The sequence below is a fragment of the Oryza glaberrima genome, chromosome 5 (assembly GCF_000147395.1).
Source record: "Oryza glaberrima chromosome 5, OglaRS2, whole genome shotgun sequence".
Lineage (NCBI taxonomy): Eukaryota > Viridiplantae > Streptophyta > Magnoliopsida > Poales > Poaceae > Oryza > Oryza glaberrima.
Genome location: NC_068330.1, coordinates 13,338,661 through 13,363,972, shown reverse-complemented (window position 1 = coordinate 13,363,972; position 25,312 = coordinate 13,338,661). Strand labels below are relative to the sequence as shown.

At 41.2% G+C, this 25,312-nt stretch overlaps 2 protein-coding genes across 3 annotated transcripts; one reads left to right on the top strand and one right to left on the bottom strand.

Moving 5' to 3' along the window:
* The first annotated feature begins 2,616 nt into the window (after positions 1–2,616).
* On the top strand, positions 2,617–11,977 carry LOC127775061 (protein NRT1/ PTR FAMILY 5.1). 2 transcript variants are annotated; one of them, XM_052301375.1, is made up of 3 exons: positions 2,617–2,832; positions 2,918–3,135; positions 10,123–11,975. In XM_052301375.1, the coding sequence occupies exons 1-3, from the start codon at positions 2,721–2,723 to the stop codon at positions 11,626–11,628; spliced, it is 1,836 nt and encodes a 611-aa protein (XP_052157335.1). In that variant the 5' UTR covers positions 2,617–2,720; the 3' UTR covers positions 11,629–11,975. The 2 variants fall into 2 exon arrangements, with proteins under 2 accessions (XP_052157335.1, XP_052157336.1); XM_052301376.1 differs by having other exon boundaries at positions 2,723–2,832; positions 2,913–3,135; positions 10,123–11,977.
* Positions 11,978–20,029: 8,052 nt separating this feature from the next.
* LOC127773166 (uncharacterized) lies at positions 20,030–22,060 on the bottom strand. Its single transcript, XM_052299198.1, has one exon. It carries the CDS (start codon positions 21,992–21,994, stop codon positions 21,320–21,322), a length of 675 nt encoding a protein of 224 aa, XP_052155158.1. The 5' UTR covers positions 21,995–22,060; the 3' UTR covers positions 20,030–21,319.
* Between the last annotated feature and the right edge of the window lie 3,252 nt (positions 22,061–25,312).

The following is a 25,312-nucleotide window of genomic DNA, read 5'->3' as shown; positions in this document are numbered from 1 at the left end:
CACGGGTAGTACTGACCCTGAAAACGAGAAGCAAAGTAAAGGGATTAGTTTAGCAGCAAAAGGATTAAGGCACATTTTGTTACCACGAGCAGGTAGATTGAGATCGGAGAACACACTTGTGGCAGTGACACCTCATTACCGTTGATCAGAGGGATCATCGATGCACCCAGTTGCGGCAGCACGCGGCGTGGTTGCCTTTCCAGCGGCATGGTGCGTGGACTAAAATCTTGATCCTGCAGGATAGAGACCTTGGATCGGAGGAATTTTTGGATGGGGAGAAAGAACGGATCAGACGAGAAGATACTGTCGGCTAGGTTACACTAGGTCGTTCTGTATATGTAGGTCTTTAGAATCCATGGAACGAGATTTGGGCTTAATTATTTCACGAAGGCCCACGAAAACTAGGTCAACGCGGTGATTTTGTGAACTCTCGGTGATTTTGAGTACTCTCAGCCACTAGCGGCTGTTACCGATGGGGTAAGAGCAAACCTTCGGAGATAAACAAAACCATCGGCCATTACATCCAATACCCGAAGGTAGTGGCATGTACACTCAGTTAGATATAGCACCGTTGCCCACTTGATAGGTTCCTGAGTGGCCTTCGGCTATTCCCTAAGGACTCTCAGACAAAATTACGATTCTTGCAGTGGCAGAGACAAAAGGGGGACTATTCACTAAAGCATCTCTATACACGGCCGAGCGCATTTGAAACATACCGAAAGCATAAGCATGACGGAAGCTATTATGAACCTTAAAGAGTCTCTCATCTAGGATGTGGTCAAGAATCAACATACTTTGTTGTTGATGACTTTTTCAGTTGAAATCATTTAGTATTTGAAAATGTTTTTTGAAGTTGTCATATTTACAAATTCAAATTCAAACTGTTCAAAAAATGTTATATAGAAAAATTACCAAAATAAAAGTTATAGATCTTGATGAGTTATACAACTTTATTGTTGATGAATTTTTCAGTTGAAATCATTTAGTATTTGAAAATGTTGTTTGAAGTTGTCATATTTGCAAATTCAAATTCAAACTATTCAAAAAAATGATATATAGAAAAATGACCAAAATAAAAGTTATAGATATTAATGAGTTATACAACTTTGTTGTTGATGACTTTTTTAGCTTGAAATCATTTAGTATTTCAAAAATGTTGTTTGAAGTTATCATATTTTCAAATTCAAATTCAAACTGTTCAAAAAAAGTTATATAGAAAAATGACCAAACTAAAAGTTGTAAATCTTGATAAGTTATACAACTTTGTTGTTAACAATTTTTCCATTTGAAATCATTTAGTATTTGAAATATTGTTTGAAGTTGTCATATTTTCAAATTCAAATTCAAACGGTTCAAAAAAAAGTTATATAAAAAATGACCAAACTAGAAGTTGTAAATCTTGATAAGTTATACAACTTTGTTGTTGACAATTTTTCCATTTGAAATCATTTACTACCCGAAAAAATATTTTGACTCATAAAATTAATTATTATACTGCAGTTAATTATTTTGCTACAGGTCAACTTACAAATATAAACATTTTATATGAAAAATGGAAAAATACTCATCGGTGACGAACATTAGTTGAAACCCACTAGAGATTATGTCATCTCAATCAAGCATTAGTACAATGTCCGTCACGAATGAGTCATCTATGACAGGCCTAGTGGTTATCTCAATCGGGTCCTAAGTTGGTGCCCGTCACAGATGACCATTATCTATGACGGGCTCCAACTTGGGGCCCGATTTAGATATGGAATGTTATCTCAATCGGGCCTAAATTACGGCCAGTCACTGATAGGTGTCGTCATTCATTACGGGCCTGAGTTTTATGCCCATCTAGCATGTCTGTGCGACCATATCTCTATCGGGCGTTTTTTCGGTCCGATTGAAATGACTTTCTTGTAACGACCCGCTAATTCCAGACATGTTAGAGGCCGTCACAGATGGAAGGGTCTGTAATAGTGCGTGTCCTCTTACTTCTCACTCTCCGTGTATTTTTCCAATAAACAGAGAGTAATGTGGGCTTTCTTTCTGTACATTATAATACACACTAGGGAAGAGGATAAAAACGCTAGACTACGAGCAAACTTCCTCGACGCTGCCACGTCACTGGCAACGAGTAAAATCGACGACGAGCGCTAGCTGACACTCCATGGCCTTTTTGTCTTTGAATTACACTAGTCTCCCAGGCCACCTGAGTATAAAGGCCCACGCAGTGATCAGCCCAACAAGCAGTGGGTTAGCCCATGCCTGGCCCAAAAGTGGAACCTCGCTTTCTTGCACAAAATGAGACAAGCTTTGGTGCTGGGCGATTGGGGAATGGCTCCAACAAATAATGGTAATGCTACTGTACGAGATTGTTACATGGACAGATTATTTGGAGCCTACCATTTTGCTCCCTTACAATATTAATTAAGCTGTATAAGTAGTTTACTACACCACGAGATCGAGGTCCACGTTCCAAATAATGCACGTCTGTATCAGCTTAACCGTGGCCACAAAACCAGAAAATATGATTTTATCCTACGTACAACACCTACTACAGCTATAGGTGTTGGTACGCCTCGGCCTCAGCAGTCAGCCCAGCCACGCGCTATATATATATGTATCTCCTGTTGAATCCTGGTCTCTCACTCTCTCTGCTCCGGCCTAAGCACATTTGGACACACAGGTCGAGTGACAGACTGACGCAGATAGCTAGCTAGAGAGAGATCGAGATGGAAGAAGAAGCCAAGCAGGAGTTCACCAAGGACGGCTCCGTCGACCTCCGTGGCCGGCCCGCCGTCGCCGCTCGCACCGGCCGCTGGAAGGCCTGCTCCTTCCTAGTAGGTAAAAAGCTTTGATCGATCTGCTATATATATAGAGAGAGATATTTGGGTGAGAAATTAAGAAAGAAAATATGCAAGTAGTGCAGGGTACGAGGCGTTCGAGCGGATGGCGTTCTACGGGGTGGCGGCGAACCTGGTGGTGTACCTGACGACGGAGTTGCGGGAGGAGACGGTGTCGTCGGTGCGGAACGTGAACAACTGGACGGGCTCCGTCTGGATGACCCCCATCGCCGGCGCCTACATCGCCGACGCCTTCCTCGGCCGCTTCTGGACCTTCACCGTCTCCTCCATCATCTACCTCACGGTACGTATACCTTCCTTCGATCCATACATGCACCGTATATACCTAGCTAACTTTTCCTTCAGACCAATCGATCCAACAAAACAGCTATATTATCTGGTAGTAGAAGATCAGGTCAATTAATTCCATCTCTACAAAACTGAGAGAAAGTTTGAGGAAATCAGCCTCATAACAAATTGGAACCACTGCTATCCTCATTGGCTCTTGCAAAAGGTAGTAGCGTTTTTTTTAAAAAAAAAAAAACTGTTAAGCACGCACAGGAATGCATTACTAGCGTCCGTCTAGTGGGGGTCGGCGGCTAATGCGAGTTGAGTGCGTGCGTGACAAAATAATGGTCAATCGATCGCACGAGCGAGAGAAGCGCGCGCATGGGCATGGGCGGAGGCGGAGCGAGAGTGCAAAAGGCAGCTTTAGCACGTAGCTTTGGTCGACATCCAAACCCACCTGTTTTTGTCAGTTGGGATGAGGACCGCGACCTGTGCGGAAAAACTGGTCCGCCGCGCTGGGAGAGAGATAGAGAGGGGGAAAAGCAACCGCGAATTATTTGGGGGAATCTTTCGTGTAGCCTTTTCAACGGGAGAGGGGGCCCGATGGATGGACGGAGCCAGTGTGTGTACGCGGAGCATAGCAGCGCAGCGCAGAGCCGTGCGCCGAGGCAGTTTCTCCCCCCAACTCGACCGATGTGGTAGTAGTACGTATGCATGGTGCACGCAGACGCAGACGCAGACGCAGACGCAGACGCAGCCCCGCGTCGTCCGCGCGAGACGTTTTGCGCGCGTGTGTCCGTTATTCTGTTTTGTTTTCGGTTGAGACGTGCGCGACTGATGATTGCGCCTGTGCGCGCGCGTGTGGTTAGTTCCGGTGTGGACGCAGCAAACAGGACACAATCCGGAACAGAAACCTTTGCTCTTGCTGTGTTGTTGGAGCGTTCCCCGTGCACCGTTTGTGGTAGTGAGCAGTCGCGATGAGAAAATCAATTCGTTAGTGTTATAGTTTGCTAATTATATTTAGATCAAAGTGTTATAACATGTTACATATGGATAAACAGTTTTGCTATAGGTTTAGCCTAAAGTCGTCAGTGTCGCCTGAGACATCTGCCCTTCTACCATAGATCCACGCATGGTGGAGTGGCTCTGGGCATCTGGCTCACTTACACGCCTCGACGGCTCCACCTAAGCAGAGGCCATGCCTAGGCGAGGGCTCGGGTGCCCCGACCCGACCTGACCCAACACATCTAAGACTGAGTTTGAATGAGCCTTCCCAATTTGGTTTTGCTAAAATATTGTCTCTAAATTTTTCGCCTTAATTAGTTACAAACGATTTCTGGATTACTTGGTCCCCTTCAAGATTTGTGTTGTGGCAATTTACGGGATATGAACCAAACACAACGTTAGTTTATTAAATTAGGATAACATGTGTGACCGTGGTACATATATATTAACTTGGGTAATTAACAGAGCTATTGTTGCCGGTGACAATCCGTTTATAGCCCAAGAACACAATGCATGTTACTCATTCTCACTGCTCAGTTAAACCAGTTGATTATTTTTTTAACATGAAGTGAGAAGGGAAAAATTAGAGTGTATACTATAGCTACATACTTATAGAATATTCTATAGTTATATTCTACTTACATTATATTTACATACTAGTTATAATATAATTACACTACAACTTAAAAAATAACTAGAGTGTGTAATTTGGGTAAATATACGATAGATTAGATAAACAAGTTTTAGATGATGTGCACATTAATAGTTCATGATTCTCATTTAATGTGGTAGAGAAAGCCTAGCTAATCGATCTTGCAAACAGAGCCTAAGTCCACTTGGCAGTGGAGCCTGGAGCCACACTACACAGTCGCGGACCATGTGAGCGAAATGCGCGACACGTGTGGTCCAACACAACCACAACCCCTACCCTCAATCTATGAACTTACCTTCGCGAGCTCATGTCTAGAACTTTAGATCTAAAAACGTGAATGAGCAGTGGCTAGGAGCCTAGGAGAGCACATTGTCCTTGCTCGATCTTTGCTGCTGCGGGTGCAACCGTGCAAGCGGAGCTTGCGAATCCACTTATCCTCATAACCCATTAATTACTAAATCTTAACATATAAAGGTTCCGTCTTATCATCCACTAATAAGATGTCACGTCATTATCCACTAACAAATATTAAATTTAAACATCATGCAAACATGTTATATTATCTATAATTTTGTAATTTATTAAATTTTAGAGCTTTTAAGATGCAAGCATGTTAAATCATCATTCCACATAATTCACATAATATTTTAATATATATCTTTATTATTTTCTATAATATGCTATATACCTATATATTTCATCCTCACTTAGTTAATGTTATTTCTCTCTTCTCTCATTAAGCCATATCATATCAATTGTTTTTAGTGCATAAATGATTAATCTATGGTCTAAATTATCTCTCTCTTTTTCTCCTCTCATTTATTCATATCACCTCAATTATTTTTAGCCTTTAGCTGATTAATCTATGGTCCAAACTATCTCAATACTTTTGTTCTTTCATAAAGTCATATCACCTTACTTTTACATTTTAATCACCATTCTATATACTATTTAAATTTAAATTATTATAAACCATATTAACTTACGTAAACCTATGTTATCTAGCTATTTTACATATTATTTTTACTTATTGATATCATACTAAACTTATAATATAAATAAATGGGCAGCCGGGCATGCTCACTTTTACTCTTAGATACCGCTGAGCTCATCGATGGCTCGAGCTTTAATTGCCACTAAGCATGTGGTTATCACAAAATCCACATCACCGAAGATGAAGAGCTCGATCAGTCCACCACCACCGGTTGAAACGTTCCACGCTGCCACAGCCTCTTTTGCCTAGCCACCACCGGATCCGTTGTGGAATGAGAGAGAGGCCGGAGGGAAGAGGCCCCGCACCGTTGCGGAGCTTGCCAAATAATGAATAAATTGTGCTACTACCGATGATATAAGAGCTTAGCACATGTTTCTATCTCTAGCTATATATGAATGGCATTCTTTCTACTCAACAAGCAGGAACTGTGCATGATCAACGATTGTGTGAAACAACGTGGGAGAACTGAAGATAATTACGTCCTGATAGTGATTTAGCCTTCTATAATAAATAAAAAAATGAAATCTTTAGTAATATAAATAAATGGACAATCGGGCCTGCTCACTTTTACTCTTAGATGCTGCTGAGCTCATCGATGGCTCGAGCTTTAATTACCACTATGCATGTGGTTATCACAAAATCCACATCACCGAAGACGAAGAGCTCGATCGGCCCACCACCACCGGTTGAAACTTCCATGCTGCCACAGCCTCTTTTGTCTAGCCACCACCGGATCCATTGTGGAATGAGAGAGAAAAGGAAAGAGGTCCGTACCACTGCGGAGCTAGCCAAGTAATAAATAAATTGTGATACTACTGATTGATACAAGAACTTAGCACATGTTTCTATCTCTAGCTATGAATGGTATTCTACTCAACAAGCAGGAACTGCGTACGATCAACGATTGTGTGAAACAACGTGGGAGAACTGAAGATAATTATGTCCTGATAGTGATTTGGCCTTCTGTAATAAATAAAAAAAATGAAAATCTTTAGTAATATAAATAAACGGGCAACCGAGCCTGCTTTTACTCTTAGATGCCGCTGAGCTCATCGATGGCTCGAGCTTTAATTGCCACTAAGCATGTGGTTATCACAAATCCACATCACCTAAGACGAAGAGCTCGATCGGCCCACCACCACGGTTGAAATTTCCACGCTGCCATAGCCGCTTTTGTCTAGCCACCACCGGATCTGTTGTAGAATGAGAGAGAGAGGAGGGAAGAGGCCCGCGCCGCTGCGGAGCTCGCCAGGTAATAAATAAATTGTGCTACTACCGATGATATAATAACTTAGCATAGGTTTCTATCTCTAGCTATGAATGGTATTCTACTCACACTACTACATGATAGATTTTCCTGGACGCCACCCCTTTTGTTTCCAAGCGGTTCGTAAGTAGAACCGCACAGAAAAATGAAAGGACTGGCGTGGGGCTATCGCCCGCACAGGAAAATCGATTTTCCCATGCGGGCCTCCTAATCCGACCCCACGGGATAATCATCATTATCATGTGCAATCGATTTAAGTGGACCGTACGAAAAAATCGATTTTCCTGTGCGGGCTTTTTAAGTGGGCTGCACAGGAAAATACCTCCCTCCTTTCCCTCCCATACACTTCAAATTTTTCGCATCCTCTATCTCTTACTTTTTTTCCCTTTTATTATCTCTCAACTACCCCCTCTCTCTCTACCTTTATCTCTTCCTTTCTCTACCTTATCTCTTCCCAGTCAACTCCCTCCACACCTTCCACTCCTCCCCCCTCCCCTCCTCCCCTTCCCCTTTGTCAGGCTGGCGAGGCGGCGAGCCGGGCGCGGCGACAGCCGGGCGAGGTGGCGGGCCGGCGCGGCGAGCGGGCGAGGCGACGGCTGGTCGCGGTGGCGAACCGGGCGCGGCGACGGCCGGGCGAGGCGGCGGCTGGTCGCAGCGACGAGCGGGCGAGGTGGTGGCCGAGCGAGGCGACGAGCGGGCGCGGCGGCGAGCGGGCGAGGCGACGAGGAAGCGGCGGCGGCTGCTGGCGGAGGCGCCGCGGCAGCTCGGCTCGGCGGCTGCTCGTCCTCACCGCTGCCTTGGGAGGCCCGCCTCAACGACGACGACAATGACGACGACCACGCCGGCTCACCTCGGCGAGCTCATGACAACGATGACGGGCCCGGGGGAGACGGATCCGTCGTCGGTGGGCGCGGTAGAAGCAGATCCGTCACCGGTGAGCTCGGGGGAGGCCGGCGGGCTCGTCAGCTCGCGGTGGCAACGGCCGGATGCGGGCGGGCGGTGATTTTTCGTTTTTTTTTATTATTTTTGGTTCCGTGCGGGTACTTAACCCGACCGTACGGAAAAATGATTATCCCGTGCGGTTGGGCCGTCCGCATTTGAAAATATTCATTTTTCCAGACGCATGGCTCTAGACGGGGGAAACCTCCGCACGGAAAAATCAATTTGACCGCATGGAAAAATAGTTTTTTATAGTGTCAACAAGCAGGAAACTATGTACGGCCAACGATTGTGTGAAACTACTTGGGAGAACCGAAGATAATTATTGTCCTGATAGTGATTTAGCCTTCTGTAATAAATAAATAAAATGAAATCTTTAGTAACTGAAACTCAAGTTTACATCTTCTTCATGAACAATCCTTCTTTTACATGAACATAAATAAGCATCCAATACTTATAAATATCTAGAAAAATAAGGATGTTCTAACTAAGGCCTTATTTAGTACCTAACTTTTTTTTCAAACTTGTAACTTTTCCATCACATCAAAACTTTCCTACTCACACCAACTTCCAACTTTTTTCTTCAAACTTCCAATTTCAGTTAAATTTCTAATTTTAGTGTGAAACTAAACACAGCCTAAATAAATGTGAGGAGGTCGTAAAACACAACAAACTGACTTAAGGAGATGGGGGGAAAAAGATTTAGAGACTATTTTTTTCTTCCGTGCTGTTGCGCATTGTGCATTCCCAGCCAGGTATATTTGCCTGGTTATATATGATGCGTTAATGTATAATCTGACAATTCTCTTCAAAATATTTTTTGAAACACTTTGATAACTTAGGAAGGATAAATGATGTGTGAACGATCTTTTCAAAAAAAAATTGAATTTTTTTAATTTTTAACTTAAAAAACTCTCCCAAAACTTATTTCTAAATCTGAACCTTTAGCCACGTCACCCCAACTTACTGGTTTGTTATATCTATCTGGCTGGCATGGTACCATTCTTTCGCTGTACATCTTAGCTGACATGGCCAAACAAAACAAGCATGCTCACTGCGGGTGGCGTAGCAGTTTCGTCACAGCAGGTAGGGTGGCGTAGGTAAAACTTTTAGATTTTGAAAATAAGTTTAGGGGTTTATTTTCAGAATTAAAAATTAACAAAAGATTCAAATAATAATAAAAATTCGAATGAGGGCTACATAATTAGGTGGGCTCTGCATATACACAGGTTAGATGGGCTATACATGTTGGCTTGGGATTTCATGACATCCAGGCTCCAGCGGGTAAGAATTAACATTTTTGGTAAGATGGGCTATATTTTCACTGAGACAGCCTAAAATAGGGAGACAACTTGTGATAGACGTTGGGCCCTTTTACAATTTTAGGCCCATATGTGCAGAAATGTATTGGATGTGGAGAGAAAAAATGAAAACATGAATATCGTCAAAACGCTAAATTGTGGGGAAAAAAAACCGCGACGTTGTAAAAAAGTCGAACGACACGGGCGAAGGGACGGACAGAAAAACGATGTGACAAAAGAAAAATTATAGATTTTTTAATTAGTTAAGATAAAATATTTCGGGATAGAGTGAATACTTATAATCTTTTAATGTCGATGTTGTAGTTCTAGAAAGTTTCCATTAACTACATTATTGATACTACTAAACAGTCGGACTTTGGATTTGTTCCGATGCTGATAGTTTTTCTATAACCTCTCAAATTTGGCTCACTAATTTCGGCATATACACATCGAAGTCAGAACCATCTTTCACTAGTGTAACTGCAATATAGCCCCGTTTAGTTCACAAATTTTTTTTCCCAAAAACATCACATCGAATTTTTGGACACCTACATAAAGCATTAAATATAGATAAAAACAAAAACTAATTGCATAGTTAGGGAGAAAATTGCGAGACGAATCTTTTGAGCCTAATTAGTCCATGATTAGTCATAAGTGCTATAGTAACCCACGTGTGCTAATGACGGATTAATTAGGCTCAAAAGATTCATCTCGTGGTTTCCAGGCGAGTTATGAAATTAGTTTTCTTATTCGTATCCGAAAACCCCTTCCAACATCCGGTCAAACGTCTCATGTGACACCTAAAAATTTCTATTTCCTCATCTAAACAGCCCGTTAAAATGCAGGGAATGATTCTGACAACGTTGTCCGTCTCCCTCAAGGCGCTGCACCCGCAGTGCACGCCGGACGGCGCCTGCGCGCCGGCGACGCGGTCGCAGGTGGCCTTCTTCTACGCGGCGCTGTACACCATGGCCATCGGCGCCGGCGGCACCAAGCCCAACATCTCCACGTTCGGCGCCGACCAGTTCGACGACTTCGACGCCCGGGAGAGCCGCACCAAGGCCTCCTTCTTCAACTGGTGGATGTTCAGCTCCTTCACCGGCGGCCTCGTCGCCGTGCTCGTCCTCGTCTACGTCCAGGAGAACGTTGGCTGGGGCGTCGGCTACGCCATCCCCACCGCCGGCCTCGCCCTGTCGCTGCTGCTCTTCTACGTCGGCACGCCGTTCTACCGCCACAAGCCTGTCCGCCGGGGCGCCGCCGCCAGCCCCGCGAGGCTCGTCGGGAGGGTGTTCAGGGCGGCGTTCGCGAACCGGAGACGGCAGCTGCACGGTGATCAGCTGCACGAGCACGACGCGGCGTGGTACGCCGCCGCCGGGACGAAGCGGCGGCTGCACCACACGCGGGGCTACAGGTTCTTGGACAAGGCGGCGCTGCCGGCGGCGGCGGCGGAGGCGGAGGCGTGCACGGTGACGGAGGTGGAGGAGGTGAAGCTGATCACGGGGATGATCGTGGTGTGGCTGACGACGCTGGTGCCGTGCACCATCTGGGCGCAGGTGAACACGCTGTTCGTGAAGCAGGGCACCACCCTGGACCGCACCGTCGGCGGCGTCCGCATCCCGGCGGCCTCCCTCGGCAGCTTCATCACCATCTCCATGCTCCTCTCCATCCCGGTCTACGACCGCGTGCTCGTCCCCCTCGCCCGCCGCCGCACCGGCGAACCCCGCGGCATCACGCTCCTGCAGCGCCTCGGCGTCGGGTCGGCGCTCCAGGTGGCGGCGGTGGCGTGCGCCTGCCTCGTGGAGCTCCGCCGCATGCGCGCGATCCGCGCCGCCTCCGCCACGGCCGCCCGCGACACCGTCCCGATGAGCATCTTCTGGATGCTGCCGCAGTACATCCTCATCGGCGTCGGCGACGTGTTCAGCTCCGTCGGCATCCTCGAGTTCTTCTACGAGCAGTCGCCGCAGGGGATGCAGAGCCTCGGCACCACCTTCTTCACCAGCGGCCTCGGCGTCGGAAACTTCCTCAACAGCCTGCTCGTCACCGCCGTCGACCGCGCCACCAGGGGCGGCGGCGCCGGCAAGAGCTGGATCGGCGACAACCTCAACGACTCGCACCTCGACTACTACTACGCCTTCCTGCTGCTGCTCGCGGTGATCAACCTGGCGGTGTTCGTGTGGGTGGCGACGAGGTACGAGTACAAGAAGGAGTACTTGTCGGACGGCGGGGACGTCGTCGCCGGGATGGCGTCGCGGGAGACGGAGATGGCCGGCGGCGGCAAGGGGAAGGTGGTGGAGAGGAGCAAGGTGATCGACGCGCCATTGGTGGTGGTGGAAGAAGTGCGTGCCGTATAATTTGCGGTTCATACTGAGTAACTTGGTATAGAACTATAGATCATCAGCATATACGTACGGAATACACGTAAAACTATATATACGTATATAATGGACCATACATGGGTTGAAATTCGGGTTAAGCAATATGGGAATGTTACATTCCATAATCCCGTCCGGACAGGATCCCTTTTGTCCCCTTGAATATTCAAAGAGGAGCCGTACCTGACCATGTATGTTCCGAGCAGCAGCAGCCTCTGCAGGACACGGTGCCGCTCCAGTGCGCACGCATGGCCGACATGGGCGGCGGCGCAACGCCCATGTCCGCACCGTCGACGCACTGCCCCGCGACCATGAGCTCCTCGTTGGCGGCACCGGCTGCGGTGCCCACACCCGCACCATCGACGCACTGCCCCGCGACCGCGAGCTCCTCGCCAACGGTGCCGGCACTGGCGCAGGGGAGGAGCCCAGCGCGGACGCTGTGCAGATGAGGAAGTAGAGTGCGAAGGTGCCGCCCTCGCCGCCGTCGTCGGCGCGGAGCACGATGAGCACATACTTGGCTAGCTCGTTGAGGTGGCGGAGGATGCGGCCACCGGTGACAAGCTCCGACGTGGCGTGGACGGTGGAAGATGCGGCTGTCGGCGACGAGCTCCGGCGTGGGACGTGGATAACAAGGACGCGGCCACCGGCGACTAGCTCCGGCGTGGGGCGTGGATGACGGAGGACGCAGCCGCCAGCGACGAGCTCCGACGTGGCGCGGACGGTGGAGGATGTGGCCGCCGGCGACGAGCTTCGACGTGGGATGTGGATGATGGGACCACCGGCGACGACGCTTTTGTGCCCGGCTCATGATATCTGGTAGGTATCGTCTGATACCTCGCAAGTATCACCCTCTACGTGGTAAGAATCGCATGATATCTAATAGGTATCATCTGATACCTCACAAGTATCACCTGATACGTGGTAGAATCGCATGATACCTGATAGGTATCACCCGATACCGGTTAGGTATCAGAACCTGATACCTCGCAAGTATCACCCTCTACGTGATAAGAATCGCATGGTACCTGATAGATATCATCTGATACCTTACAAGTATCACCTGATACGTGGTAGAAACGCATAATACCTAATACCTAACCGGTATCATCCCGTTCGAAAAAAGGGATTCCGTTGTATAGCAGCCCCCAAGCTATAATACCCCATCCGTTTTATATTATAAGTAACTTTGATTTTTTTTTTCAGTCAAACATTTTTAAGTTTGACCAAATTTATATAGGGCCTGTTCACTTTGACGCCAAAAAAAACTTACCAAAATTTGGCATTGCCAAAATTTTAGTAGGATTTCTTATATAGTTACCAAAATTTGGTAGCAAACTAAATGTAGACACTTTTTTGACAACATTACCAAAATTTGTTAAGGTTGAAAATGGCATCAAAGTGAACAGGCCCATTGAAAATATAGTAATAGTTTCCAATATAAAATAAATCGTATTATCAAAATATATTCAACACTAACCTAATGAAACTAATTTGGTGTCGTAGATGTTGCTAGTTTTTCTATAAATTTAGTCAAATTTGAAGAGGTTTGACTAGGAAAAAAATTAAAACTGATTTATAATATGAAACATGGGAGTATTTAATAACCTTAATTTGTTTTTACCATTGATGAGGATGGGCTAGTAGAAGTTAGGGATTAATTAGGCAAAGGAGCAGACAGAGGATGAAATGGCGACAAGCCCATCTGAGGAGATTGGGCCGCTTATGACATGGGCTTTCTTATTAAGTTGGGCTGTGAAATGATATAAGTTGGGCTGTGTTTTTATTGTCCTAATTTTGTATGTCTTCGGCTGGAAAAACATATCAGAGTGGCAGACGAAATATCATCAACAGACGAAATATCATCAACACATGTAACCATGAATACCAGTGATTTTGTACAAATGCACATCTTGCCTATGTTTTTGCAACATATGTAACAGAAAACATCAGGCTTTGCTTATGTTTTCAATATCAAAACCTAGATTTTCAGGAATATCTTCACAAACCCCATGTTTTTCTATAGATAATATACATACTCAGTCTCGTAACATGCCAATGGCAAGCAGGGGCGGATCCAACGTAGGTGCAGAGTCCCCCCTACACCCATAAAATCTATGGATACCCCCTAAACCCCCCTTCAATTTTTTCATCATAGTTGATAAGATAGGAGGTGCTAAAGGTCTCATAATAGCATTTTAGCATAAATTTAATATTAAGATTATGTGTTTATATCGGTGTACTCAGTATGTTAAGTCCCCTAACTTTTTGTTTCTGGATCCGCCCCTGATGGCAAGTGTTGCATCGGGCACGTTACTCCATCCGGTCTAAAATACATGAGGTCAACTACTATCTCATGTATTCTCTTCGTTTCTTGATCTTTATTTTTGAAAGTTGTTTAACACAAATTAAGCTTTGGAAAGTAAAGACTATATATAATACTTCTTATCTATTATATACTAAAAGTTCATGAAACTTTCTACAAACGCTCTCAAGTCACCACGTGGCGCTGTAATAAAATAGAGAAAATCCTAGAAATTCTAAGAAAAAAGCAAAACATCTATCCCTTGATTTTCACTTAAATTGGTTGGTCCAATATTATACACCGTTAGATAAAATCAATCTTGAAACAAACTAAATACCATGGGCCCCACCTATCCTCCTCCTGCGCATTGGCAGGTGGAGTATATAACGTACGCTTCCTTCTTTTTTTTTCTTTTTTCTTCTTATTACCATTTATATATATAATGGATATATTTTTTAAATAATCATAATTTTACAAACAAAGAATCTACCATCATATAACTTAAACTGGTGTACTCTTTACTTTGCACTATTATTTTCAAATAATACACTATTTTAAAATAAAATTTACACAATTATATCGTGTACCTATCAAATAAACAATATCTATATTAACTAATTTATACGTGCACTTAAACAGATGGCCCCATTATATAAATCATCGGATCTATTTTTTATTACATTGGCCTATTATTCTCAAGTAATGCACTATTTCAAAATAATGTCTACACCATTATATTGTGTACCCATTAAATTAATAATTTAAAATCTATATTAACTAATTTACACTTACACTATAACTGGTGGACCTATTATTATAATCATCGGATCAATTGTTTGCTAATAAATAAAGCGTCCGAAATTCTCTTTTTGCCCGCTTCACAATGCATGTCTGCACCTTTGCCTTTCGCACGTGTGACAAAGCGTAGTGTCTGAGACATCTAAGGTGATTACAACCGCTGTAGCGCTACCGCTTTGCCACATATCAAATCATATATGGAGATGATTAATTTTGTTAATAACATGAAAAGAAAATTAAAGGTGTGATGCAGCGAGAGAATAATTAAGCACCATGGGTTGTGTTTTTCTCAACACTAATTAGCTCTGTTTAAGTTGAAACCGAGAGTTGATTACATAATAATTATAATTATAATGTATTTGTGTTATGTCGTATTTGCATTTGGTACTATTTGTACGTACAGGTGAAAGGAATCATTATGTTATAAATGTGAGCGCAATATTGATGAATATCAATAGAACTCTTACTACGACAAGGGTGATAAAGGGAGTTTAAGGCTCTCTCTTTTTTCCCAATTCCATATTTGGATTTTTTTTGCACGCTTTCCAAGTTTCTAAATGGTGTCTTCTTTAAACAACATTTTAATTTTTTAGAAGTCAATTCATTCGTTTATACCCTCAAATAGCTATCACATAAATTATATAATTCATCAATTTCATCCTAAACCTTAAGTAGAACATATTTTTTTTCATGCGAGTCATGGTGATCAGTAAATTGATAATCAATGGATCATCAAAGTCGTAAGATGAATATGTAAGAGTTACCCTGAACAATTATAAATAGGTGTCAAAAATTAATTGCTAGCCACAAAATTAATTTCTCTCTACGTGTATATAAACATGGACGAAACTGGAACAAATATTACCATATGTCCCATACATATATATTGCGCAGTTAATATTCTAATTACGTGTGTTAAGTCATTTAAAATTCCTTAAAATGCTCTCAAGCTGCCACGTGGTGCTCTAATAAATTAGGGCAAATGTTAGAAATTCTAAGGAAAAAAAATTAAAGTATCTATTACTTCATTTTCACTTAAATCGGTAGGTCCAATATTATAAACTGTTAGATTAAATTGATCTTAAAACAAACTAAATACTACGAGGTCCCACCTCGGCATAGGTACGCACCTACGTGCGCGGGTACGCACGCTTCTCCTCCCTTTTTTTTTTCATTTTTCTCTTTCTTCTTTTTTTTCCCATGCATACGCTTCCCTCCCTTTATTACTATATCATGCGCCTTCATAAGACGATTTAATCAAAAGAATTTTGAGTATCTTGCACTCACATTTTTCATTTGTGGCCATACTACACGATATGTATATAGATGGACTGTATGATAATTAACTAGCAATAGTTTCTTATTTACTCGAGAAAAAAAACATGATTCAAAAGTCGTAAGTACTTAATCCATCTCCTACTCAAAAGTTGTGAATGGTTTTTTAAGATACCTTAAAAAAAATAGAACCCTTAAATTATTACTCCCTCCGTCCCCTAATACAAGGGATTTTGATATTTTGCTGGCACTGTTTGACCATTCGTCTTATTCAAAAAAATTTACAATTATTATTTATTTTATTTGTGACTTACTTTATTATCCAAAATACTTTAAGCACAACTTTTCGTTTTTTAAATTTGAACATTTTTTTTTGAATAAGACGAGCGGTCAAACAATGTAAGCAAAATATCAAAATCCCTTATATTAGGGGATGGAGGGAGTATAAAATAACATTATCCAAACTTTAGTTTACTAAAGTTTGCCCTAAATCTATGAGACAAAATTTCTGAACAAACAATAATCTTACCTTTCAATAATATAAGTGCCCGCGCATACGCGCGGGCCATCTTCCTAGTTTGAATGAAAGTAGGAGGATGACGAAGATAGAATGGACTGAAATAAAATTTGAATAGGTGTGGTTGATGGGACAAGTAGTAATTTAAGTGACAATTATTGTGGAATAAATTTTAAACTATAAAGAGATAACTATTTTAGGGCAGATGGAGTACATGTCACTTTGATCACAATATTATTTCTATTATAAAAAGGAATTACCGGAGCACCAGGTGGATTGCCATTCTTGAATCCAAACATGGTTGTAACTAGGGCTGTCAGTGAGTTAAGCTTGAGCATGAGCCAAGCCTGTGTAACCGTCGAGCTTCTATATATGCTCGGTTCAAGCTCTTTCAAGCTCAAGTTTGACTACCAAGCTTGGCTTATAATTAAGTTGTATATCGTTTATTTCAATGATAATAAATTTCTTGGAAAAGTTACCTTTTAGTTAATTATATTCATGAAAGAGAAGAAAAATGATGAGATAAATATATGATTGTAATATAAACTATACTTTATTGTGTGAATACATACTAATGATATATTTATCTACACTACTTTATTAAATAAATAATAAAAAATATATTATTACGTTAGAAGCTGGAGTTCAGCTCAGCTCATCTAAAGCTCGAGCCGAACTCGAACCCAACCTAGTACGAGTTGAGCTCGATCAGCTCACGAGCTTCGAGCATTTTTACAACCTTAGGGGTAACAAATCCTTTCTAATTGAGTACTACCTCCGTCTTAAAATAAGTGCAACCACGGGAATCCGTGTCCAATGTTTGACCATTCGTCTTATTTGAAAAATTTATGAGAAAATTAAAATAAGTTAGTCACATATAAAGTATTATTCATGTTTTATCATCTAATAACAATAAAAATATTAATCGTAAAAAAGTTACAAATAAAACGAACGGTCAAACGTGAGATATGAAAAGTGTAAAACTACATTTATTTTGGGACGAAGGGAGTAATTGTGAGCAGATCGTGTGGATTCTTTTTTTTTAAAGGCTGTGTTTAAGTATTAGTCAAATTAATCATCATGCCTATGCTACAAGTTGTGAGTGCACGGAGTTGCGAGGCTCTGTACGTCCAAAGAATGAAAGTATCATGTCTAAATTAAACACCGTCTTAAAGCAAAAGACTTAATCATGGGTGACTCTCTGCTAGCTAGTTGCTATATGCTACACATACATATATGCTCCTGACAACGTCTTATTAAAGTTAAAGACTAATGATGTATATGGTTCTCTTTAATTTGCTAGCTAGGCTAAGCTGTGCCCTAAGCTATATGTGCCTATGTATGCCTAAGATCGGTTATTAACCAAGCAAAGGGCTTATGCATATCTGCAAGTAATTTGAGTTAGCTGAACGTTAACGTTTAGTAGTACTTTGCAAGAACGTAACCTGTAATACAATTGGAGCTGCACAACCACATCCACATCTAGCTAGCCCAAAGTAGTACAGAAACAAGTAATTAATTTGATGGAATATGTCGTGCGTAAATACAAGCGGTTTTATGATCCTAGCTATATCATAATTTCTTTGCATTGTTAATACCTCTTGGTATCTTTAACATGATGAGAAATCAAAATTTACCAAAAAAAAAAAACTACAGTAACCCTTGAGAACTCTTAAAAACCCTTAAAACCCATAAGAAGTCTCTCCTTATCGAGACGCTCTCCAGAAAAATTAATGTGAGTTAACCAATGAGCCTCACTGAGGATCATGGTACCATATATATGGTAGAAAGAGAAATATAGAACACATCACTTAAAAAGTTAAAAACCATTTTCAACTGCACACTTCTAATAAGGTACGGTGTTTTAATTAGTTTTGTCTTAAGTAAAACTCTCTAACTTCAATGAAGCTTATAGAAAACAGCACCGTATCTACATCACCAAATTGGTTTATTAAATTTCACCATGAAATATCTTTGATATGGTGTATCGTTCTAAGAATATACATGTAAATTATTTTTTTATTATGAATTGGTCAAAGAACTTTGACTACCGATAAATACTAAAATATCTTAATAGAGTGATCGAGTACACTTTACTATTTTAGAGAAAAAAACTGAATTGGATCCCTGTTTTTTTTTTCCAAGGAATGGATTAAAGGATTAATATTCATGTTTCCTGAATTGGTTCGAGTATGATTTTTGTAGAACTTTATATATATATAAATTTCTTAGAACACTGTTTTAAATTTATTTTGAACTTTATAGCAGTTGATTCATTCGTTTGCACCTTGAATAATTATATGTAATTCATCTATTCATCCACACTCAGCCATTTGAGACAACTCAACTTTGGATCAAAGCATGTTAGTTTCCATTGAATAATTTCAATTGTTTAACATCAAATTTTTAGCCCACACAAGAAGCATCCATACTTATTGCTAATGGAGGATATGAAAACTTCCCTAAAAAAAAAAACTTCCGATAGAATCGTTTACGGAAACTTCCAAATTGATTGAAAATTCAACTTGAGGAGTTGAGGTCAATAGATTTACGTACTTACATATGCGCTTACTAGAGCTAATGTGACCGAATCTTTTATTTTCAACGTTGTTGGTCAATGGTTTTGGGGGAGACAAATTTTCACCGATCAGATTCAGACCCGGCCGTCTTCTGAATGATAAACAGTACTATACCTTCAGTTATTAACACAGTTTAACAAGCAAGCAGAGATGGTCACACCTCCATTATTAAATGATCGATGAAGTCGTCGTGGTCCCTGTGTTTGATCCATCTCCATTATTTCATTAACTTGCACTGCATTTGAAGCTCTGCAACTGCCGTCCTCTCTCTCTCTGTGATATGATCACATCTCACATGTGACGACCTACCTTGAGGGCGCATCAACAGGGAGATTCCACCAAACAGCTATAATAACTGTCTGATTAGTATGTAAAAACTAATGATCGATTAATCAAAACATGTATCCCGATTGTTATTCTAGCTTGACGGTGATCATTTGACGACGACTATTAGTTCAGTAATTCAGTACTGCTGATTGTTTTCTTGTTTTTTAAACACAATAAAGATGCAAAGAGCGCACCTAAACGTACGCATACTTACCTCTTTGAACGAACACAAGTACACCTTGTATATATGAGTACCTCTGATTTGGTTATCTGGAGTTGATCGAATTTTGGTTCGTCCTACCCCAGGTTCAGACATGCATATGATCTTCTAATTAATCTGAGAAGGTTTTTTCTTTCTTCTAGTGTAATTTTGGAAACTAATATGTGCTAATTTATTGAAGAGGATAGCAATGCATGTGGCAGAAAGTTCATGTGCTTCAATTTGAAGTTTCTGCAACCAAGCATTCAAGTATGCACAGAAGTCAGCTAGCAGTAACCTGCTTTACATGTGAAATAAATAGCAGAGGCAGGGAGAAGTACGTGCTACTGAAAACATGTGTGACACATATGGACAAAGGGTGCATTTCTCTTTTACGTAGGAAATAAGGCGCTTATGAGTCATTATAGATAGCAACCTGATTAAGATCACTGTACTATGTGTAAACTATCAACATATTCTACCCAAGCAGTTGGTTCAATTTGTCTCATGGTACCAAATTCTCATGTCGATCAAACATATGCATCTCGGACGATTTATGATGGATTGCACGGCAATCAAGTGCTTATGTTAGTTTCATGAAATATGATCGAATTCTGATATTTCTTTGATATCTAAATTAGTAAAAAAAAACTAATATTTGTTGCCAATAGGATGAGCCACGTTAGTGAAAAAATTATGACCGTCGGATGCAGTAATAGATCTATACTTTAAGAAAAAGGTGGTGGTGGTGGCAATGGATCTGCCATCCCACGTACTTCCGTTATAAATTTTACAAGTTAAGCTTCAAACTTTTTAATATTAAAAAAGCCAAATCTTAATGGATATCTACATAAAAAATTAAGAGTAAGATGAATATTCTCTATAGCAAAAAGATGGGTAACACATTAATACATTTTCTTTCATATGTAACAAAGAACGGGCATTTAGCTAGTTATTTAAGTACCGTTAGATCTTTTCATCAACAGAAGAACTGTTAGATCCCTTCGAAACAAACTATCAAAACAATACTTCCACAAACTTCTGTAGTTCTATTAACTTATAGTCCATCCACACCCCTAGAGAAAAATGTTCCTACACTTGTCATGTTCCCCCTTCTTCGCGCGTGTATATATATAAATATGAATTAAAAAGTTATGTTCCATATTAAGAGAAATTACGCTAAGAGGAGAAATTTCTTCGAATCAAAGAGAAGAAATATCAAACCATTTGATTTCAGTAATTGGAAGTTATAGAAAAGCTAGATTCAATTGCAGAATGCCACATCAGTATTCGTAAAAAGTTTGTAACAAATACACTTCACACGCATTGTCATTTCCGTATATATGTATCAAACACGTTATTGTTGATTTCTTTCATGAACAAAGCACAACTTCCTCTGAAGTAAACCCTACTACAAGACTAGATCATCGACACATTGGTGCAACATTGGTACATTGTCCATATCCATATTATATAACCGTACAACCATTAATTTCACCTCTTATACTTAGGGAGACACGAGTGGGTCAGTTCGTAAGTACTCGTTGATCCACTCTAATCCAACTAAAAATGTACTCGTTTCTTTTCATATAAGGCGATGGTGTGATGCCGCATGGACATTGCCTCCAAACTTGCAATGAGACATCGCCATGAACAGGAAAAAAAATGTAACCCTAGTTACCTCCAACCACGGACGCCAAGAGCCCGTGCAGTCTCCTGCCGCCGCCGCCGCCGCCGCCGGAGTGCCGCGTCCGGAAGCACAGCGTGGACGTCGGCGAGGCGACCTCGCCGTCGTCGTCGTCGCCCCTCGACGTGGACGAGAACGACGACCGCGGGCTCGCCACCAGCCTCTTCCTCGGGGCGCCGCACTGCACCTGCTCGCCGTCGCTGGCGGCGGCGGCCGTGGCCGAGGCGGAGCTCCTCATAGGGGACGGCATGGTGTGGCTCCGGCGAAGCTTGGGGATGATGCTGTGGACGAAGCTGGCGGCCTGCCTGGAGGAGGAGCAGAGCAGCCTCTTGGACGACGTGGACTTGGCGAGCTTGGCCTTGGCGGCGGCGGCGGAGCCCTTCTTGCTGGTGGTGTAGTAGGACGGCGGCGGCGTGAGCGGCGGCAGGGCGGCGGCGGAGATGGCGTCGTTCTTGGGCGTCCCCGGCGCCGACTCCCAGAGGAACGGCACCGAGCCGGCGGAGGCGACGCCGTAGTAGACGCGGAAGGAAGGGTTGGAGACGGTGGCGTCCGGCGAGTGGAGGAGGCGGCTGGCCATCGTCGTCGTGCTGGTCGCCGACGCCGCCCTCTCCTCCAGCATGGCCGCTCGCAGCGTCTTCTGGCTCGAGCTCTTCGGAAGCATAATGTTCGATCTTCTTCCTCGGCGAGCTACGTACGTTAGGTAGATCGAGACCAGAGAGAGATTGGATTTTGGAGAAAGAGAGTGAGAGATGTGAGCCGCTAGCTAAGCTATGAGGCCTATGACTTTGTGAGATATGTACCAGATTCAGGAGATGGCCTGGTTGTGATTTGTGGCTTTTAGGCTTTTAGCCCTGTGGGGTTTGGCAATTTGAATATGAGAGAGAGATAGCCCGTTTAAAGCAGGTATAATAGCAAGCTATAAATCAGTTATAATATTATACGGAGCAGAGAAGTAAAGAAAAATAATGGGTGTTGGCTCTTATGGAGAGCTAGCTCTTCATATCCTATCTTACTATAAAGTTATCCTCACTAACTCCTTAAGCTTAACATGCAAAGATGCCACATCATCATCCACTAACGAGATGACATATCATCATCCACTAATTAACAAGATTTCACATTATCATCCAGTAATAATCATCACATTTAAACATCATGCGAACATGCTATATCTTTATAGTTTTTATAATTTAAGAGCTTTTCAAATACAAACATGTTAAATTATCATCCAACATAATTCACATAATGTTTCAATGTATATCTTCATGCAAAGATGCCACATCATCATCTACTAACAAGATGCCACATCATCATCCACTAACAATCATCACATTTAAACATCATGTAAACATGCTATATCTTTATAGTTTTTATAATTTAAGAGCTTTTCAAATACAAACATGTTTAATTATCATCCAACATAATTCACATAATGTTTCAATGTATATCTTCATACTAAATTCCCGCAGCAATGCGCGAGGTTTTACCTAGTACCCAAAATAAATACATTAAATATACATGTGAGAGAAATAGAGAAGAAGAAAAACTAGAGATAACCTTAATTATCAGCTAATACTAGATGATGCCCCGCGCTGTGCTGCGGGATATATGTTAAATAATGGAGAGATGATGAAATGATTTGGAAAATTGTATTGGTGGTATACAAACTTGTTAGGTGGGTGAAATTTAGTACATAAACTTGTAAAATGCTCGTTTCAGTAAACGAACTTGTTTAGTCCGTGCGAACGAGGACCGAAATAACTTGACCATGTTAAATTTACGAAGATGATGTTGATTAAGATGTGACGTACATATGTGTAGTGAGTATGCATGCATAAAACATATAATATTTAGAAATTTGGTCTCTACTTTATCCTTTTCATGGAAATAATGAATTTCATATATTTCTAACCCTTATATCATTGCTCTTTTTCTTTATCTTTTTCTACTATCACTATATCCCATTCTATTTTTTATTAAAGAGGTGTATGTCTAATAATAACCATCTGATATATATGTTTACATAATTTCCTAACCAGCCCCTAAATCAGTAAGATTAGCCATGTAGTGTCCTTTTCGCCTTCCTCCGCACGCACCAGACAAGTTCATTCACAAAAACAAGCACTTTATAAGTTCATGCACTAGATTACACCCACCTGGCAAGTTCGTGTACCGACGATGCAATTTACTCTTGAAATATTATGAAATGATTTGAGAATGATGATTTAGCATGTGCATGTTTAGTTTTAGAATGAAGTAAATTGTAGATATAATTACTATATGCTTGCATGTTGAGCTTTGTGTGCTTAATGGGTTGATGTGCAATGCTTGTATGTAGGTTTTAGGAGTGCTAATAAATACTATGCTTGCATATTGAACTTTAGGTTTTTAGTGGGCATTAGCTTTATATAAAGAAAAGATATAGGCTTACGATAAGTAGTTGGCTCTACTATTAAACTTGCTCTTTAAGGAAAAAAATAATGGGAGAGGTAACTGATTAGTGATGAGATAAATAGGTTGAGGGAGGGCATGCATGCAATGTGGTCCAGAGCAAAGAGCACATGAATCCATTAGGGTTGTCTTTGACTTTGGGATTTAATTTATGAAAACCTGGTTGCACTTGGGATGATAAAGATCGATCGATCCTAGCTACTACTATGTCCCTGAAGTTGTTGATTTGTTTAATCGACAAACTTATGTCAATATATAATTTCTCGAGAACATTTTCCCTTTTGTTTGTTCTTAACGCGTTAAGAGATCAAAATGAAACTTAATCATTATTTAGAGTCTCTTTGCTTTTTTTTTTCAGGTTTTCAATCATCCAATGATAAATAATGAGGTACCCACATGCTTGCATCAACAATATAATCAGACGTCAATGCTTGGTCATGTTAACATGTTCCTTTTGTTAGCTGTTGGGGAATTCTCAAGTAACATGACAGTTAGGTCCATGTTAGAATTTGAGTTGGATTCGAAAATTGATACCTAGATCTACATGATATGTGCAACCTGCTGGTGAAGTGGGTTGGTTAAGGTGGAATTTGACTTGCTAGTATAAAAATCAGAAAAATGCAGTTGAATAGTATTCATATATAGAAGTGAGATTCTTCCAAAAGTAAGACGTGTCAGATGCGTAAAGCTAGCACAAGCAAAACAAATTGCTGATGCTGACAATGCGCTAACCTTAAAGTTACTATTATACTACTATACAATCCCTCTTTTTTTTTTTACATCAAAGTCATATGAAAAAAAAGAAGAAGGTAGGGAGTACTATTTTACCGTCTTACTTGCATTTTCTACTAATCTATAAGTAGAATGATTTGTGATGTGACTCATTGATGTTACTTTCAAGTAGAAACTAGGGATATTTTGACAAAATTATTGTAAGATTACGGCCCTGTTTAGATTCTAACTTTTTTCTTCAAACTTTCAATTTTTCTGTCACATTAAACTTTCCTACAAATAAAACTTCTATCTTTTCCATCACATCGTTCCAATTTCTTCAAACTTTTAATTTTAGTGTGGAACTAAACACTAAACACAGCCTACATATTAAACGAAAATATAAAAGTTATCCATGACCACCATAGTACTAGGGACCCTAACATGTATATCTATTGTTTTACGTTAATTCATTGCATACCAAGTCTATATATAGTTTTGTGATAGTGTGAATTTGCGATAATATTTAGTACTCCGAATTGTAGTGTTATTAGAATCAGGTAAAAGTTCATTATATAACCTTGAGCATTCAACTTTCATGAAATAAGTCAGCAAATTAAGTAACCCGAACTTAATTTAAGACGTGACACTATACACTTATAAACTATCAAAATAGTTATGTCACATATCAACCTTTGAATGGAGTATAGAGTATTTTGGGTAATATGGAGATGTAGCCCAAGGCTAAAATAATTTTTGAATTTGGAAAATTACTGAAATGACAATAAAAATCATTGGCCCTAAAGAGTACTTTTAC